We start from the raw sequence: 17,283 nt of genomic DNA on the forward strand, positions 1-17,283 counted from the left end.
CCCTGGGATTTCTTTGGAACGAATGATGCTAAAGCTGAAACTCCAGTACTTTGGCCACCTCATGCGAAGAGTTGACTCATTGGAAAAGACTTTGATGCTGGGAGGGACAGGGGGCAGGAGGAGAAGGGGACGACTGAGGATGAGATGGCTGGATGGCATCACTGACTCAATGGACGTGAGTTTGAGTGAACTCCAGGAGTTGGTGATGGACAGGGAGGCCTGGCGTGCTGCGATTCATGGGGTCGCAAAGAGTCGGACACAACTGAGCGATTGAACTGAACGGACTGAAACTACCCCGCCAGCCTGATCCTTGACCCACCACAACCCTCACCCCATATAAGGAATGAACTTGCCCTCCTCACTTGGGGAGAGAACAAGAGAACCTGTTTTACCTCCTACAACCAGTGCAGGAGCCCCAGTACAACCTTGCCTGAATTTCTTTTGGGGCCTCTAGACAATTTCTCTTTACTTGGGGAAGACCAAGAACCCTGGTCGGGATCAAGGTGAGCTAGGGCAACAGAAAGGAGGAAAACCACAGAAAGGGTGGAAAACTCCACAATGAAGAGAGAGGAGATCCAAGAACATGCATAAATATACATTTAGGCCTCAGCAAGAGAAGACAATCTTAATAAGAATACAAATCAACCATGACCCCAAAAGGAGGAAGGGGAGACTTCTATCAACATTTTCCTTTAATGAATCATGTTTCCCTACACCTAAAAATTAATAATCTATCTTCTCAAATGGAATGTTCAGTAGTAAGAATTTATCCGTGGGGCCATATGCTGTCTTTCACAGCAACTAAACTGAGAACCATTTTTCCAATTATTTTATTGTTAGTATGCGTCCTTTCAGATCAAAAGAATACAAGGGGGAAACAACATACCCACTCTAAACTCACTGAGGATAAATCATTTCAGTGAGAATTTGTCAAAATGGTAATATTTTGTAAGGGTTTTTCCTTTTTCCTAATGTTTTCTATGTAGCAAAGTGTTGAATTTGAGGAGGACAAGCAATAAACTGAAAGTAATCAATGGTGCTCACTTTTATAATGTCACAGAACTAGTTGCATCACCCTTCCCTTGGAAGCTTTTAGAAAATGAAATATGTGCAGCAGAAAAGAAAAACAAAATGACAAAAGTAGGAGATGCTCCCTAAATAATGTTTTCAATATACAGTTTTACAACCAAACATACTGAACCAGCGATGCCTCAATTTCTCTTACTGATGCAGATGAAGGAATTAGGAGAAAAATGCACAGAGCCAAGAGCACAAGCTCCTCCCAGAAAACCTTCTTTACACGCTCTTTACCCAGTTCCATCTCCCTAAAACCCACCTTGTCCCACTCACTGGAGTGGAACATATAAAATACCAGGTGGTATCCAGAGCTGTAAATTCCCAGGTCACAAGCAAACAAAACGGCCTGGTTAGTTCAGCTAATGAGTCCCAGAGGGAGAGTAAGCAGGGGATGAAGGCTTCAAAACAGAAGCAAGGCAGAGCTGATTGCTCGGAAAGGCACCCAGAGAGGATGCCATTCTCTCTGAAATGCCTTCCTTTTCCTCCATAACTAACTCAAGGGTGAACAGTAAATTGTTTCCAATGAATACTGAGTACATGTATGACCTCTACCCTTTCAAAAAAAAGCTACCCTAGCTTTGAGGACAAAGTGATAAGCCAGCCATCCAAGGACGATTCCACATACGTGAGGTTCCTCGAACAGACGAATACACTCAGAAAGTAAAATGGAAAGCTGCCACTCACGAGGCAGACAGCTGATGATGCATGGTGGTGATGCCTGCACAACAGTGTGAGTGGACTTACCACCGACTCAACTGTAGACTTGAAAATGGCAAACCTAGTCAATTTTATGTTTTGACTGTTTGAAACAATTTAAAGAACAATGACCTTTGAAGACCAAAATGAAAATAACCACCAATCAAAAACTGTAAACGCAGTGAAATATTTTGAAGAACGAAGGAGAAGTGAAACACAGGTAGACAAAAAAGTTAGAATGTTTAAAAATAGGTATGAGTCATGATTGCAGCACAAACCCCAGGGAAAGGAGGAAGAATATACATGCTGTTCGTTCCCCTTCCAGGGAGACACCACATCTCCATCAGCCCGACCTGGTCTGCTGGTCCCTTCACCATTCTCCAGTACAGAGTTTTCTAAACTTTCTCTATGATTAAGAATCCCTGGGGCACAGATTAAACAAATACAGATTTCCAGTCCCCTTCCTTAAAAAATGCTAAGGGAGGGACTTCCCTGGTCTAGTGGCTAAGACTCCATGCTCCCAATGCAGGGGGCCTGGGTTCAATCCCTGGTCAGGGAACTAAGATCCCATAGGCCATAAGATGCAGGGAGAAGGAGTAGGTGGGCTATATGGAAAGTGTAGCAGGGAAACTTACATTACCATATGTAAAGGTAACCAATGGGAATTTGCTTTGTGACTTGGGGGAATTCAAACATAAAGGGGTGGGATAGGGAGGGAGGTGGGAGGGATGTTCAAGTGGGAGGTGAGTTGCTAAGTCTCTTCAGTTGTGTCCGACTGTAGACTGCCAGGCTCCTTCTTAAATGGAATTTTCCAGGCAAGGATACTGGAGTGGGTTGCCATTTCCTTCTCCAGGGGAACCTTCCCATCCCAGGGATCAAACCTGGGTCTCCCACACCGCAGGCAGACTCTTTACTATCTGAGCCACCAGGGAAGCCTGAGATTTAGAAACGCGCCTCTTAAAACAGAGATACTCTAGACTTGTCTGGAAAAAGACAAATAGCTCAGTTGGTAAAGAATCCACCTGCAATGCAGGAGACCCCAGTTCAATTCCTGGGTCGGGAAGATCTGCTAGAGAAGGGATAGGCTAGCCACTCCAGTATTCTTGGGCTTCCCTAGTGGCTCAGGTGGTAAAGAATCTGCCTGCAATGCAGGAGACCTGGGTTCAATCCCTGGGTTGGGAAGATCCCCTGGAGAAAGGAAAGACTACCCACTCTAGTATTCTGGCCTGGAGAATTCCATGGACAGTATAGTCCATGGGGTCACAAAGAGTCGGACATGACTGAGCAACTTTGACTTTCAAAGCCTAAGAGGGCTTCCCTGATGGTTCAGATACTGAAGAATCTGCCTACAATGAAGGGAGATGCAGGAGACCTGGGTTTGATCCCTGGGTAGAGAAGCTCCCCACCTGGAATAGGAAATGGCAACCCACTCCAGTATTCTATCTGGAGAATCCCATGGACAGAGGAGCCCAGCCAGCTACAGCCCACGGGGTTGCCAACAGTCAGACACAGCTGAGTACACGCAGCACAGCATATACCCAAAACTTAGGCGTTAGGGTTAGTTACATTAACTTTTGATGGAAGGGTATAGGAATTTTGTTGTTGCTGAGGAATTTTTGAAAGAAAGCAGGGATTACCAATTAGCTTTCCAGACTGGTTACCTAGTAAAAACCTATTACACACAGCCCACCTCCAGGGGTACACATATTGTCACTACGGGACTGGCACAGCTCAAGTGGAACAGTGTGCTACCAAACTCAGTCTCCCAAACAACTGCAACAAAATAAACCCCGTCTGAAGGTAACTTTGGCATACGCAGCCAAGAAAAAAACATGGATCAAAAAGACATTCCATGTAAGGCCATGAACACAAACATCTTTCACCCTAAGACTAGCGAACACAGTGAGTCCATTACTATGTGTCGCTGCATAAAGACTGGAAAAGAATCTACAAAAATGATGCCTGCCATTACAGGATGGTGGTGTTTGGGGTATTTCCTCCCAAATTTTGGAATAATGGTAAGCAAACCAGCGATGCTTACGAAACAGCCGAAGTTTCAGGGCAGACTGCTTTTGTGGATTCCTATCAGAACTAGGATTTCCTAACCAACACTTTTCTCCCCTTCTATAATAAACCCCTGCGAACTGAATCCTTTCTTTCCTCCATCTCTGATGAATATTATAATGCATTAAAAGGTCCACAACTAATTCATTTTGCTATTTTGTCTAACATGTACTATACTACATCAATTCACATATTAGATGAAATTAATAAGACATTATTCTTTTCTTTCAAGGACCCACCACTCTCACTAAACTCTTCACTAAACAAGCAAAATAGTAAGAATGAAATGAAGGAATGAATAGCCAGATGTGATGTCCTTTCCAATCATTTTTTCAGCTGACTCACAACTTCACATGTACTCACACACAATAGCTTTCCATTGCATTTTCCTAAATCACTACTCTGATCATTTACTACCTTAATCAAAATTTCCAAGGGTTCTCCTTTACCAGCTCAGTAACTCCAACAGCCTTGAGCTCATGATCAAGACTCTGGTCCCAATGTTCCTTTCTAGATGTATGGTGGAGCCTCCTGCTACGCCAACTGTGCTTCAACAATTCCCTGAATAAATCATTTTGGCTTTCTACTGGAACACTGCTCCATGCATAGACTGCCCCGCTGCAGGCATACACACTGACACAGAATAACAGACATGCATACATCACTCCACCCATCGAAGGGGTCCTCTCCTAAATCATTAAGTCTGTACACTTGTCTAACACTTCACTTAACACCCATATTTCTATTTCGTCTAATTGTAGGTATTCTAGCCTTCTGGGACGGACTGCCAGTTATGAAGATGAAAGGAATGTGTGAACACTAGCTAAATGCCAGGCACTACGTTAAATGCTTTACACAGACTGGCTCATTTAATCCTCTCTACAACCAGTAAGAGTTGGGTACTATTACAAATGAGGAAATGTAGGCTTAGAGCAGTTAGCCTCAGGCTAATGTCTACAAAGAGGAAAACTGTGATTCATACAAAAGCACTCAAACTAGAGTCTTGTTGTGCGTATGACCCTCCACCCTTCTATACTGAATACATGACTCTCTAACAGGTCCTCTGCAAAACCAGTGCTCACAAAAACCCCATGAAGCATATATTCTCTCCTTCAGTGTTTAAACTCAGGACACCAAGGCTCTAAGAAATAGATTCCACTCACTCACTCACAGTTCAGCAGACAGCGAAATCAAGACTGGCTCTCCGGTCTGACTGCACTCAGAGTCTACGCTCCCAGTCTCTCTCCTATCTGACCTGCCACACTGTCGTCTAGCAAGTACTTGTGCACCTGATTCAAGAACCTGATTCACTCAGTGCACAGGAGATTCCCAGCTTAGAATCTGAGCCACGGGAGAACTACAGAATGGCCACCATCCTTCAGGTTTATAGCTGTAATTTCAAAAGGGCATCTCCAGTGAGAAACGTTAAACATCTAATCCACATGCTACTACAATGTATTAGAAGGTCTTGGTTATAAGATACAAGAAAGAAATTAAGCTAAAAATGCATTTGAGGCCTATCACTATCACCTGGTACCTTTCAAAACTTCCCCATGCCAAAAACAAAACACTGCTTTCCCAGTGGTTAAGACTCCATGATTAACTAAGATCCCACAGTTCATGTGGCCAGAAATAAATAAAATCCGCCCCCCTCCCCAAGCCAGTAAAATGGATTTCTGCAGAGAGGGCTCAGGTTTAAGCGTTTTTAAATTTTCATGAATCTTAGTGCAGCAGTTTGGGAACCGTGGAGCTAAGTCTTCCCTTCCAGTTTGCACTGCACCCCACATAGCAGGTAGTTACCAGGTGGTAGGCAGTATGCAATTGACACCCTTTATTCTCAAGCAACAGGAACATATCCTTTGAACAAAGCAGTTTAAACCAAACAGCCTCTCTTTCGTTAACCTGCTTTGCTCAATCTCCTGCCCACAGAACAGTAAATCTTCACCCAGAGGCTCCTTGATGAGATTAACTCTTCACAAAATGTGATTTTATATCAGAAATAAAGGGGGAAAATATTTTTTAAAACTGCTAAACAGTGCAAGAAACGTTACTAGCACATTCTAATTTTGTCTGGAAGTTAGAAAATACCATTAGAAGATAAAGTCCAAACAAGGTATCAGATGCTGTAAGAGAGTCATTGTATTTTCATAAATACCACACTGTCTCACTTGAACAATACTCAACATCCTGGTCTCTTAGAAATATAACTGCAAACTCGTAAACAAGATATTAGATTGAGCATAAGAAATCGCTGTTTCATAACCCAAAATCAGTTGAATATCTGTCATTCCACATGTAAAATAAACATTAGTCATTCAGTTGAGTACAACTCTTTGTGATCCCATGGACTGTAAGCTGCCAAGCTCCTCTGTCCATGGAATTCTACAGGTAAGAATATTGGAGTGGGTTCCCATTCCCTTCTCCAGGGGATCTTCCCAACCCAGGGATCAAACCCAGGTCTCCCGCATTACAGGCAGATTCTTTACTGTCTGAGCCACCAGGGAAGCCCCAAGTCCAGGCCAAATTTAAAGCAATATAGTGTCTGTACTGAAACAGAATTGTTTTAAATAAAAGACAAAAGTTCTGGGAACTATGAACATGATATCATGTGGCTGATTCAGCAACAAAACTTTCTATCATGTTCTTTCCACAATCCAAGGAGCAAACTCAGAGAGAGGAAAACAGGAAGGGTGGATGAAGAGGGAGGTGCTGCAGGGGGTGAACCTTCCCTTCTCATACTTAGCACACTCGGTACACAGATTGTTTTTAAAGTCAGGCTCCATTTATCCAGGAGTTTGCAAGTTTGACCACTCCTGGCACCCTGAAAGAGTTCCTACTTCCAGTTCAGGCTCCAGGAGAAAGGATGCCTGCTGTCCTGATCACTGATCTTAAAACATAACTGAACTGAAGTGTCTGCAAAAGAGATGGGAAATGATCTGGAGAAGGAAGGGGTCTTAAAAGACAGGATTAAAGGAAAGAGAAAGAGTCCTTCACTCAGACAGATGATGATTACCTGAAACCATGAAATAGAAATGGTTTGGATACAAGGAGCATGTTGCTGCTGCTAAGTCACTTCAGTCGTGTCCGACTCTGTGTGACCCCATAGACGGCAGCCCACCAGGCTCCCCCGTCCCTGGGATTCTCCAGGCAAGAACACTGGAGTGGGCTGCCATTTCATTCTCCAATGCATGAAAGTGAAAAGTGAAAGGGAAGTTACCCAGTTGTCTCCAACTCTTCGCGAACCCATAGACTGCAGCAGACCAGGCTCCTCCATCCATGGGATTTTCCAGGCAAGAATATTGGAGTGGGGTGTCATTGCCTCCTCCAAGGAGCATGTAAGTCCCCCCAAATTACAAACTTCTGAAACTAGAACTACATTGCTTAGATGAAAACTGAAAACGGATCTAAGGTAAGTACGAATACTTCTTTAAGCAGGATGCTAATGTATAGAAACACCCTCCCTGAGTTGTACTGTATGAATATCAGTAGTTAGGGCTTTGTTGGTGGATCAGCGGTCAAGAATCCACCTGTCAATGCAGGAGATTTCAATCCATGGGTCAGGAAGATCCCCTGGAGAAAGAAATGGCAACCCACTGCAGTATTCTTGCCTGGGAAATCACACGGACAGAGGAGCCTGGCGGGCTACAGTCCATGGGGTCACAGAGAGTCGGACAGGACTTCGCGACTAAACAACAACAGGAACCTAAGTGAATACTGATTGTTCCTAAGGGAACTACAGGGCTAGGGTTCTGCCCACCTTTGGTAAAAACATCTTCATCAACTGCTCCACACTTAGCTGACCTTTTGTGTTATCTTTCTATTTAACCTTATTTAATCGCCATTGGTAATTCACAAACACTGGCCTCACACAAACAGCCAGCAGCGCTAGAACGCTACCTGAACACTGACACACATATTTCCCCATGGGACACATCACAGTCCTCTGCTCAGGAACACCAGACAACGCTTCAGCACTCTTAAGCTGCAAACTCCCCCCGAAAAGAACAAAAATACGAAAAGCAAGGCACCAAGCAGACCACGAAGAAGCCATCTGTTCCAGTATGAAAGAAGAAATACGTTCCACCCCACTGGGAACATGCATGTCAGATGACAAGAAACTTAAGGGACTGTATCAACATGGGCAGAAGACCAGGGAAGTATCCCAATTTTTTAAACGATCTTTCGAATTGTAAGTAAATTTTAGAATGATTTTTAGAATTACAAATAAATTTTAGCAAGTAGGCAAATTTCCAAATACAGAATCTATGAATATTCAGGAATACTGTTGTTTATCAAAGGCTATGTCAAGTACTCCCACGGACTGTACCCCTAGGACTACAGCCTGCCAGGCTTCTCTGTCCATGGGATTTCCCAGGCAAGAATACTGGAGTGGATTGTCATTTCTTCTTCAGGGAATCTTCCCTACCCAGGAACTGAACCCGTCCTGCACTGGCAGGTGGGTTCTTTACCATGGAGCCAGCAGGAAAGCCCTACAGATCTACAACAAAAGATAAAGGGAAACTGGGATATTTGCAGGGAATCAAGTCATCTTAGAAGCTGAAAGAACGAATGACGAATCTCTCCTGCAAACCACCCTTTGGGTAACAAACACTAAAGAGAATCAGGATGAGATATCAGTCACATTAAGAAGCCTGGCAAACTGATCAGATTCTGCAGGTAAATCTGCCGTGGGTAACCGGCAGCAGAGAACACTCAGTGACCTCCCTGACTATCTGCTCTGGCTTTACCTGGCACTGGGAGCAAACCATCCCATTATCAGGACTCACGGTGGGAAAGCATGCTTCTTAAAATCTCAGTGCCATAGGATAAGACCATCCTGATTAGTGACACTGTCATGCTGCCTGTCCCAGGTCTGAACATCCATAGCATTCAGGCATGAAGACAAGGACAGGACTGGCAAATGGAAGAGACATTGTCACTACTGACTTGGGCTGGAGACTGACAACTATCTTCAATGCAGGCTCAGCTTGCTTTAAGTTTTCATCTTTCCCCATCCCAGATCCACCTCCCACACTCTAAGCTTGGGGAGTTATTACCCTTTGAGATTTGAAGCTGGGGGAGTACTCCTTCTTCTGTGTTCCAACCATAAACAGACAGGAATTAAGACACTGGTCTCACTGGTAAAGGTGATAAGTGACTCATGCTGGGAATATCACCAGGGACTCCTAGCAATTTTCTAAAATGAGACAGTATAAGGTTTAAACCCTGTTCATTTAATCTATATGCTGAGCACATCATGAGAAACACTCGGCTGGATGAGTTACAAGCTGGAATCAAGATAGGAGGGAGAAACATCAACAACCTCAGACATGCAGATGATATCACTGTAATGGCAGAAAGTGAAGAGGAAGAAAAGAACCTCTTCATGAGGGTGAAGGAGGAGAGGGAAAGAGCCAGCTTAAGACTAAACACTAAGAAAACTAAGATCATGTCATCCGGTCCCATTCAGTTCTGCTGCTCAGTCGTATCCGACTCTTTGCGACCCCATGAATCGCAGCACGCCAGGCCTCCTGGAGTTCACTCAGACTCACGTCCATCGAGTCAGGATGCCATCCAGCCATCTCATCCTCTGTCGTCCCCTTCTCCTCCTGCCCCCAATCCCTCCCAGCATCAGAGTCTATTCCAATGAGTCAGCTCTTCGCATGAGGTGGCCAAAGTACTGGAGATTCAGCTTTAGCATCATTCCTTCCGAAGAAATCCCAGGGTTGATCTCCTTCAGAATGGACTGGTTGGATCTCCTTGCAGTCCAAGGGACTCTCAAGAGTCTTCTCCAACACCACAGTTCAAAAGCATCAATTCTTCGGTTCTCAGCCTTCTTCACAGTCCAACTCTAACATCCATACATCTTTCTCTTTTTGCTACAAAGAATCATTCCTTTAAAGGTACAGTACTAGTAGTTTCAGTGAATGGATAGATGCAACAAGGTTTTAAAACACTATTCCTTTGACAGATCTGTGTTCTTAATGCCAGTTAGCTGACTTCACAAAAAAACACAACCCATGTTGCATAATCCCAGTATTTGGTAAGAAGTTCGGAAAAAAAAAAAAAAATGCCCTAGAGATCTGAGGAATCTGAATAGACACCCTGAGCTGCTTCAACAGACCACCAACTGGAGTCACTAAGCCAAATGAGATGTCATGTTCATAAAAACTTTTCATTTAGTCCTCAAGTCAAACAGAAAGATCAATGATCAAGTGTGAATGTAAAATAATGTCATCACAATTAAATAAGAGTCTGGAAGTTCTTTAAAATACTAAAGATAAAATTAGCATATAATATAGCAGTTCAACTTCCCGGGGATGCAGTCAGAAGAACTGAAAGCACAGACTTGAACAAATACTGGTACACCCACGTTCACAGCAGCATTATTCACAAGAGCCAAAATGTCGGAACAGCCAAAATGTCCAATAACAGATGAAAGGATGCACAGAATGTTGTATAGATCTGTAATGGAATGTTATTCAGCCTTTAAAAGGAATTGAATTCTGACACCTGAGTCATCTAGAGTCATTAAATTCAGAGCAGTAGAATGGTGGCGAGGGGCCGGGGAGTCAGTGTTTAATGGGTACAGAGTTTCAGTTAAGTTCTGAAGATGAACAGCATTGATGGTTGCAACCAAAACGTGAATGAAACTAATGTCACTAAATGGTGCACTTAAAAAGAGTTAAAATGGGGGCTTCCCTGGTGGTGCAGTAGCTATAACTATGCGCCCCCAATGAGCCCTGGTTAGGAGACTAGATGCTGCAACTAAGACCTGGAGCAGCCAAATAAATATATTAATTTTTAAAAAAGAAGTTAAAATGGTAAACTTGATGTTGTGTATATTTTACTACAATTTTTTTAAAAAGCAATGATCAAAAGTAATTTTACCAAAGCAGTCAAAAGGTAAATAAATAAGTCACCCATATATATGATATATCCCAAAGGATCAAAGTTACAACTGTTACTTAGCAGCGATTTATAACACCCAAGCTGATTTCTTTCCAGGACCAGAGATCAGGAGATGGGGCCTGAGCATGAACCACAATTGTTCCAAGGGGCCTTTCCAGAGCTGTTCAGCAGCACCAGCTTTTGCTCTAAGGAACCAGTCCACCGGTAACCTGCAAAGAAGTGTTGAATTTCTCCACCCCAGTGGGATCCTAGATGCAAGGCTGTGCAGGAGGAAACAGTTCTTTCTCACGTTTCTGGAATTTCTGGTTATGTCTGTGGTTTACCCCAACAATACCTGACTTCGTAAAGGGACAATTCTCTTAGCCTAATCAAGTCAGCAAATTAATGGCTTTGGGAGATGTTTACATTCATCTAAGCAAACGTGCCAGGGCCAGATTGGATTTCCCAAAGGCAATGTTCCAAAATGTTAGTGCGAAGAGGAAGAAAACAGATGGACCCTGGCTCACCTGTGCAACAAAGAGAGAGCTTTATTTCATTGAACCATTAGACCTAACAAAAGATTTTTACAATGTGGGTCTGGTGAAATTTCCTAATTATTTTCGGGAGCTAAGCATGATCTGGAAAGACAAACATCTAGCTAAATTTTGGGAATCAGAGTGTCTATCTCTTAAATAGTAGACGGTATCATAGAATATCAAAGAACGTGATTGATGATCGAAAAGGAAGAGCCTTGACCAGAGTGTAGGGGCACCAAGGCCATTTCCACATCACCCAGGAGGAAACTGGCTCAGATGCTGCAGCCAAACACAGACAGTGAGATGCCAGGCCCCCGGGGATGACACAGCCCTGAGATTAACAAGACTCCGCTCAAGGGAAAATGAGGAGACACGTCACATTTTGCCAACAAATGTACCCCCAGGAAGCAGAAGTCTAAAATTTGTAGCAAGTAGATGAAAGAAGTGATAATTTCAATTTAAACTGTTTGGCTTTAGACTTCAATGACAATTTTAATTGTTTTGTAATAAAAATTGTATATATTTAAGGTGTACAATGTGACGCTCTAATACAATGGCAAAAATTACTATATTAAAGCCACTTAACACATTGACAATGTTGTTGTCCTTTATGTGTGTGTCTGCTATCTCAGTAAATTTCAAAGTATGTAATACAGTCAAATGAAAATTCTTAAAAAAGTAAACAGGGCAGAGATACCCAGGATCAAGTTTATAAAAGGCACTTCAGCTCCTGACACTGGCAATTTCTCTATAAATCCACCTGAAGTCCTCACTCCCTTTACAGTAAAGACCAAGGTAACCTATGGAGTAATTTTACAGGTATTTCTCAGCACAAAAGCACTAAATACATCAAACCAGGTCATACTAAAACTGCTATAATGCTTACTAAAGAAAAAAAGGAAATCTATTATGAAAAAATGAATGGCGACCAACAAATTCTCTCCAAAATCACTGAAAACAATGAAAACTTTCAAGTTTTATACAAACATCTATTGTCTTTACTACTGTTATGAACAATCACAACTATATAACACAATGAGTATGTCTATATGTGGCATGGATTCCATTTATATTTTAATAAACATAATTATAATGAATATGATTACATGTGATGTTTGAAAAAAATAAGTCTTCCCTTTCTCAAATACATTCTTTTCTCCTAGATTTAATTTTATAGATCCAACTACAGAAGCTTTCTAGTAAATACAAGTTTGTGTAAATCAAGGTTTTCATGAACAACAAAATTTCCATTAATACCACTATGTGATTTCAGCATGAAAACATTAAAAATCAACTTCATATCTCTGATGCTTATAGACTTCTTTATAAATTTACTGAATAGTATGGAAGAGCCTATGAATAAACATTATCAAAAGCTGTCCTGACCTGATCTCAATACAAATCTCTTCATTATGTTTTCCTAACGTTTTCTTAAACAATATCGGCTGGATGCAAAGCGCAAACTTCCGTAGCATAGTGTAAATGAGCATAATCATTAAAAGAAAACGCTCTTCTTGGGTACAATGTGTCTTACTTTTTTACTGAAGTATACTTGATGTGCAATGTTATATGTTACATGTGTACAACAGTGACGATTTTCACTAGTTATAAAATCTGTAATTGACAGAGAACCTCCCCAACATGCACAATTTGGTCCCGAGTGACACTTACCTTGCGGTAGATCATGTGGCACATGGCTACTCTCAGCCTCATCCCCGCACACTGGACGTGGTAGAAATACAAGTGGTGCAGAATGGCCAAGACAAGCGTGCAGGCGCTCAGCACCCCGGCATAGCCATGGGCTTCGTACAAAGCAGCAGTATCAGACGGATTGTAGTTTTCAAAATAACCAATAATTTTCCCCAAAATTATGGGCTGAACTACTCTGGTACTTTCCTAAAAACAAATTTTAAAAAAATCTTCATTAGACATATAAGCCAAATCAGGTTTTCTTTTAGGCTTTGGTTTGTTGGTGTTTTTTCTTTTTTTCAGTCGACAGAGTAAAGACTTTATTCAGCCCTCAAACCTTAAATCATAAAATCTACTCGGAAGATTGAAGCTAATTGGATTTGTGGGTGCTAAGTCGCTTCAGTCATGTCTGACTCTTTGCGACCCCATGTACTGTAGCCCGCCAGGCTCCTCTGTGCATGGGATTCTCTAGGCCATGGGTTGCTATGCCCTTTTCCAGGGGATTTTCCCGACCCAGGGATCGAACCCAGGTCTCTTAGGTCTCCTGCATTGGCAGGCGAGTTCTTCACCACTAGCACTGCCTGGGAAGCCCCAAACCAGGCTTTCTTAACACACGCTTTACTTTTATTATTACTTGTTAAAAAGGCATCTAGACAAAATGCAACATTCCTAGTTAACCTAAAGAAAAAATCCACAGATCCACTATCTTCTATAAGACAAGCAGACAACAGTTTTAACCTAAGCAAAAATGTGATAAAAACAACAAAGCCTTAGTACACTGTGGTTAGTACATTGTGGATGCTCAATAAATATTATAACCAGTGCTTTAGAACACATTTGGCAAAATACCAAGTGACTCTTGGCTTCAGATGAGCATAAGAAAGGTAAGAAATTTGTTTCCATATTAACAAGCCCTTTTGGCAGCCTGCTCCTGGTCCCCTGTATTCTCAGTGTCCCAGCCCAACAGAAATTCAAGGTCATTCACATACGGGAGGACCATTCTTGCCATCTCCGTCAGCTTTAAGGGCCTTTATGGAGGGATAGCTGAAGACGACGGCACGGGAGTAAGACAGGGAGATCGTCAGCCTCCCCACAAATACATCAAAAACTCATCAAGAGGGACTACCCTGGTGGTCCAGTGGCTAAGACCACATGTTCTCAATGCAGGGGGCTCAGGATCGATCCCTGGTGAAAGAAAAAGATCCCACATGTAACAAAGAAGAGTTTGAACAACTAAAGATCCTATATACCACAACTGAGACCTGCTGCAGAAGCCAAATAAATAAATATTTAAAAAACAACAACAACAACAACTCATCAAGAGCCTTTATGAACTGAGACATTGGCACAAACACAGATGCCCTCTTTCCAACCCTGAACCCTACACATACGGGGATCAAGAGAATGGAGGCCAGCTTCTGCTGGAGTTTCTCGAAGAAAGCAGGCTTGGGAAGTTCCCAGGATCCCAGCCCCAGGGTACACTGTATCACTGTCTCTCCACCCCAGAAGCTGAGATATTCCTTGGAGCCAAAAATTAAATACAGCAGACGCCAAGCTAAAAAAATGATGTCATCCATGGTTCTTCATCTGCCAAACACTACAGGTACTGGTTTAGAATACATTACCAATCTTCTTTTCCCCAAGGCAAAAACTACAATTCTAAACCAATGAGTTGGGAAGCATTAGGACTTATATCTTAAGTATGGCATAGGGAAAACAATTTTCTGTCCCAAAACTAACGTCAAAAAAACTGCAACACTCGCCCACTCTGCCAAACTCACAACCTATTATTTCTGCCCCCTTGTCACCCTAGAAGGTCCCCTTCTCTCTCACCAAGGAAAACCAAACACTCAAGAAATCCAAGTCACCAAAAGTAAACACCTTGGCCCTCGACATCATTTCCTCCAGAATTCTCAAAGGAAAAAATGCCAAAAGTTTGGAAATCTTTACAGAATTTGGTTTTTCCTTTTAAGCAATCCTTCCTTAATAATACAGACAGGGTAAATAATTGATGGGTTTGCTTTTGATAGCTCTCTCTGTCTGTCCAAAGCCGAAGAAGCCACATGCAGGAGGAAGGGAAGGAGAATCAAAAACTTCAATCAGCAAACAAAACTCACACATATTTTCTGCTCAGTCAACTAATGCCTGATCAGATTATTCACAGAAAGCTGTCTCCGTTTTTGAAAGGAATGCAGCATGGAAGCCCAACACTCATGTCTTGCTCTGTACACACAAACCCACACATTCACTGACTGCCTTGCCTTCCACAAGGTCATGGAAGGTTTCATCTAGTAGGGAAAAGAAGGTGAATGCTGTTTAGCTGAATATTTATGAGTAAGATGATCATATGAGAGTAAGATTTCCCAACAACACAAAGGCTCGTTACATTTCCAGCAAGCCCCATGATTCATCCCAAGGGGCATGAAGATGAAGAGCTTATTTAAAAAGCCCCTCACATCGTATATTGCAAAACATACTGTTTAGAGTTTACTGAGATAGAAGTCTGAAGAAGGCTTACACAGATAAGCAAGAATGTCAAACTGTACACAAAGGCAATCCCAGCCCAGGTATGACCCAGAGCAGTCCACAGCTGCAGCCTACAAACCTGGAGCTCTGCACCAGAAGCCCAGTGGTAACAGCCGCCATCCCAAACTTTCCTAAAACTTATGATTATCTCTGGAATCACTGTTGTCTGTGACTCAGCTCTCCACTTGAGCCTAACATTGAAAACCTACCAAAGAGAATACAAACAGAAGTAACAAATGAGTTTTTGTAAAATAAGGATCACTACTGCCTTAGCATCTTGATTTTTTTCCACTGAGGCCAAGTTGAATAACCCAGTTGATCAAACAGTCTCATTAAGGAGTATATCTGGTCCATGACCCAAAGTGTTCACACTTCTGTCTATTCTTGACCCTAACCCTCAACTGAGTAAGAAATAAAATAACTGAGAAAACATTCAGTATCAAAGTTGAAAGTAGCCAAATGAAAACTTTCCAGATAAACAGGAACAAGGTCAAAATTACTCCTATAATCCCTTCATATCTGACATCCAAACTACAACTCCACAAACCAACTGAGAAGATAGATTTTATTTCTTCACAAGAATTCTTCACAACTGCAAAGCCAAAAAGGATTTTTACAAAATCCCAATATAAACCACAACACCCCATGGTTCGAGCTTCGAGTCTCTGAGGCAGATATTGCTTGGTGGAGTCCTTGGTATTCAGCCTCCGGAGAAAACCTCCCATGTGACCCTATCTCTTGTTTTGGGGGAACTTCTTACACAGCTTGATGCTAGAAATCCCCAGTGGGTACAGTTCCTCATCTATGATTCCACATGTGCTGCTTTAAACATTTCTTGCCCAACTCTGTTATCTCTGATTCATAAGAAAAGAAAACACAGGAACTAGAAACCATTGAACACAGAAGGAAATAAGTGGGTGAGCTTATGGGAAAATGAACAGGCAGCTAATCTTTAGAAACTAGAGAAGACATGACAATGTTAGACTTGAGAAAGATCCAGAGCTAAGAGGGAAAGCAGTGAATCTGGGGAAAATATTCCGGTCTATCAGTTTTCACTCCTGTGTTACACAGTGGATTTCATCCTGGGTGCATCACTCGAGAGGAGCTGAGAGAGCACTGAGGCCTGTAGCCCAGCCCCTAAAACCTGGTTTGAGTGAGTAAAAGTCGCTCAGTCGTGTCTGCCTCTTTTCAGCCCCATGGTCTATAGAGTCCATGGAATTCTTCAGGCCAGAACACTGGAGTGGGACAGCCGTTCCCGTCTCCAGGGGATCTTCCCAACTTAGGGATCAAACCCAGGTCTCCCTCATTGCAGGCAGATTCTTTACCAGCTGAGTTACAAGGGAAGCCTGAGAATACTGGAGAGGGTAGCCAATCCCTTCTCCAGCATATCTTCCCAACCCAGGAGTCGAACTGGGGTCTCCTGCATTGCAGGCTGATTCTTTACCATCTGAGCTTTCAGGGAAGCCCCCCCAAAACTCACAACAAATTAGGGATGGAGACTGAAGTCCTCTCTCCCTGGAAGATTCTTCAAGTAAGCATCTGTGATCCTCCTGTCCTACACTGTCAAGGCAGCTGAGCCTGGGGGGGTGACAGACCTGTTGTGAATGATTTACACAAGGACCACAAAGGGTTTTAATTAGAATTCCATGAGATCTCTCATACTTCCAAGAAAAACCCATATGAACCCAAGTCCTGACATTCCAGCTAAAGGGTGGGGCGGGGGCTCATGAGAGGTTAATAGGCAACCCAGAGTAAACAAAGCAAGAAAGATACAGTTGGATTCATTATGCAAATCCATTCTCCA

The 17,283-nt window shown here is 42.6% G+C and overlaps 1 protein-coding gene across 1 annotated transcript in view; it reads right to left on the reverse strand.

The window, feature by feature from the left end:
* Window positions 1-17,283, reverse strand: part of ABCC4 (ATP binding cassette subfamily C member 4) — a 188,147-nt gene that overhangs the window by 129,973 nt on the left and 40,891 nt on the right. The window contains exon 4 of the mRNA XM_040267343.1: window positions 12,936-13,160. Within this exon, the coding sequence (XP_040123277.1) occupies window positions 12,936-13,160 (225 nt within the window). The remainder of the gene's footprint in view (window positions 1-12,935; window positions 13,161-17,283) is intronic.

Source organism: Oryx dammah, unplaced genomic scaffold (assembly GCF_014754425.2).
Source record: "Oryx dammah isolate SB20612 unplaced genomic scaffold, SCBI_Odam_1.1 HiC_scaffold_24, whole genome shotgun sequence".
Taxonomy (NCBI): domain Eukaryota; kingdom Metazoa; phylum Chordata; class Mammalia; order Artiodactyla; family Bovidae; genus Oryx; species Oryx dammah.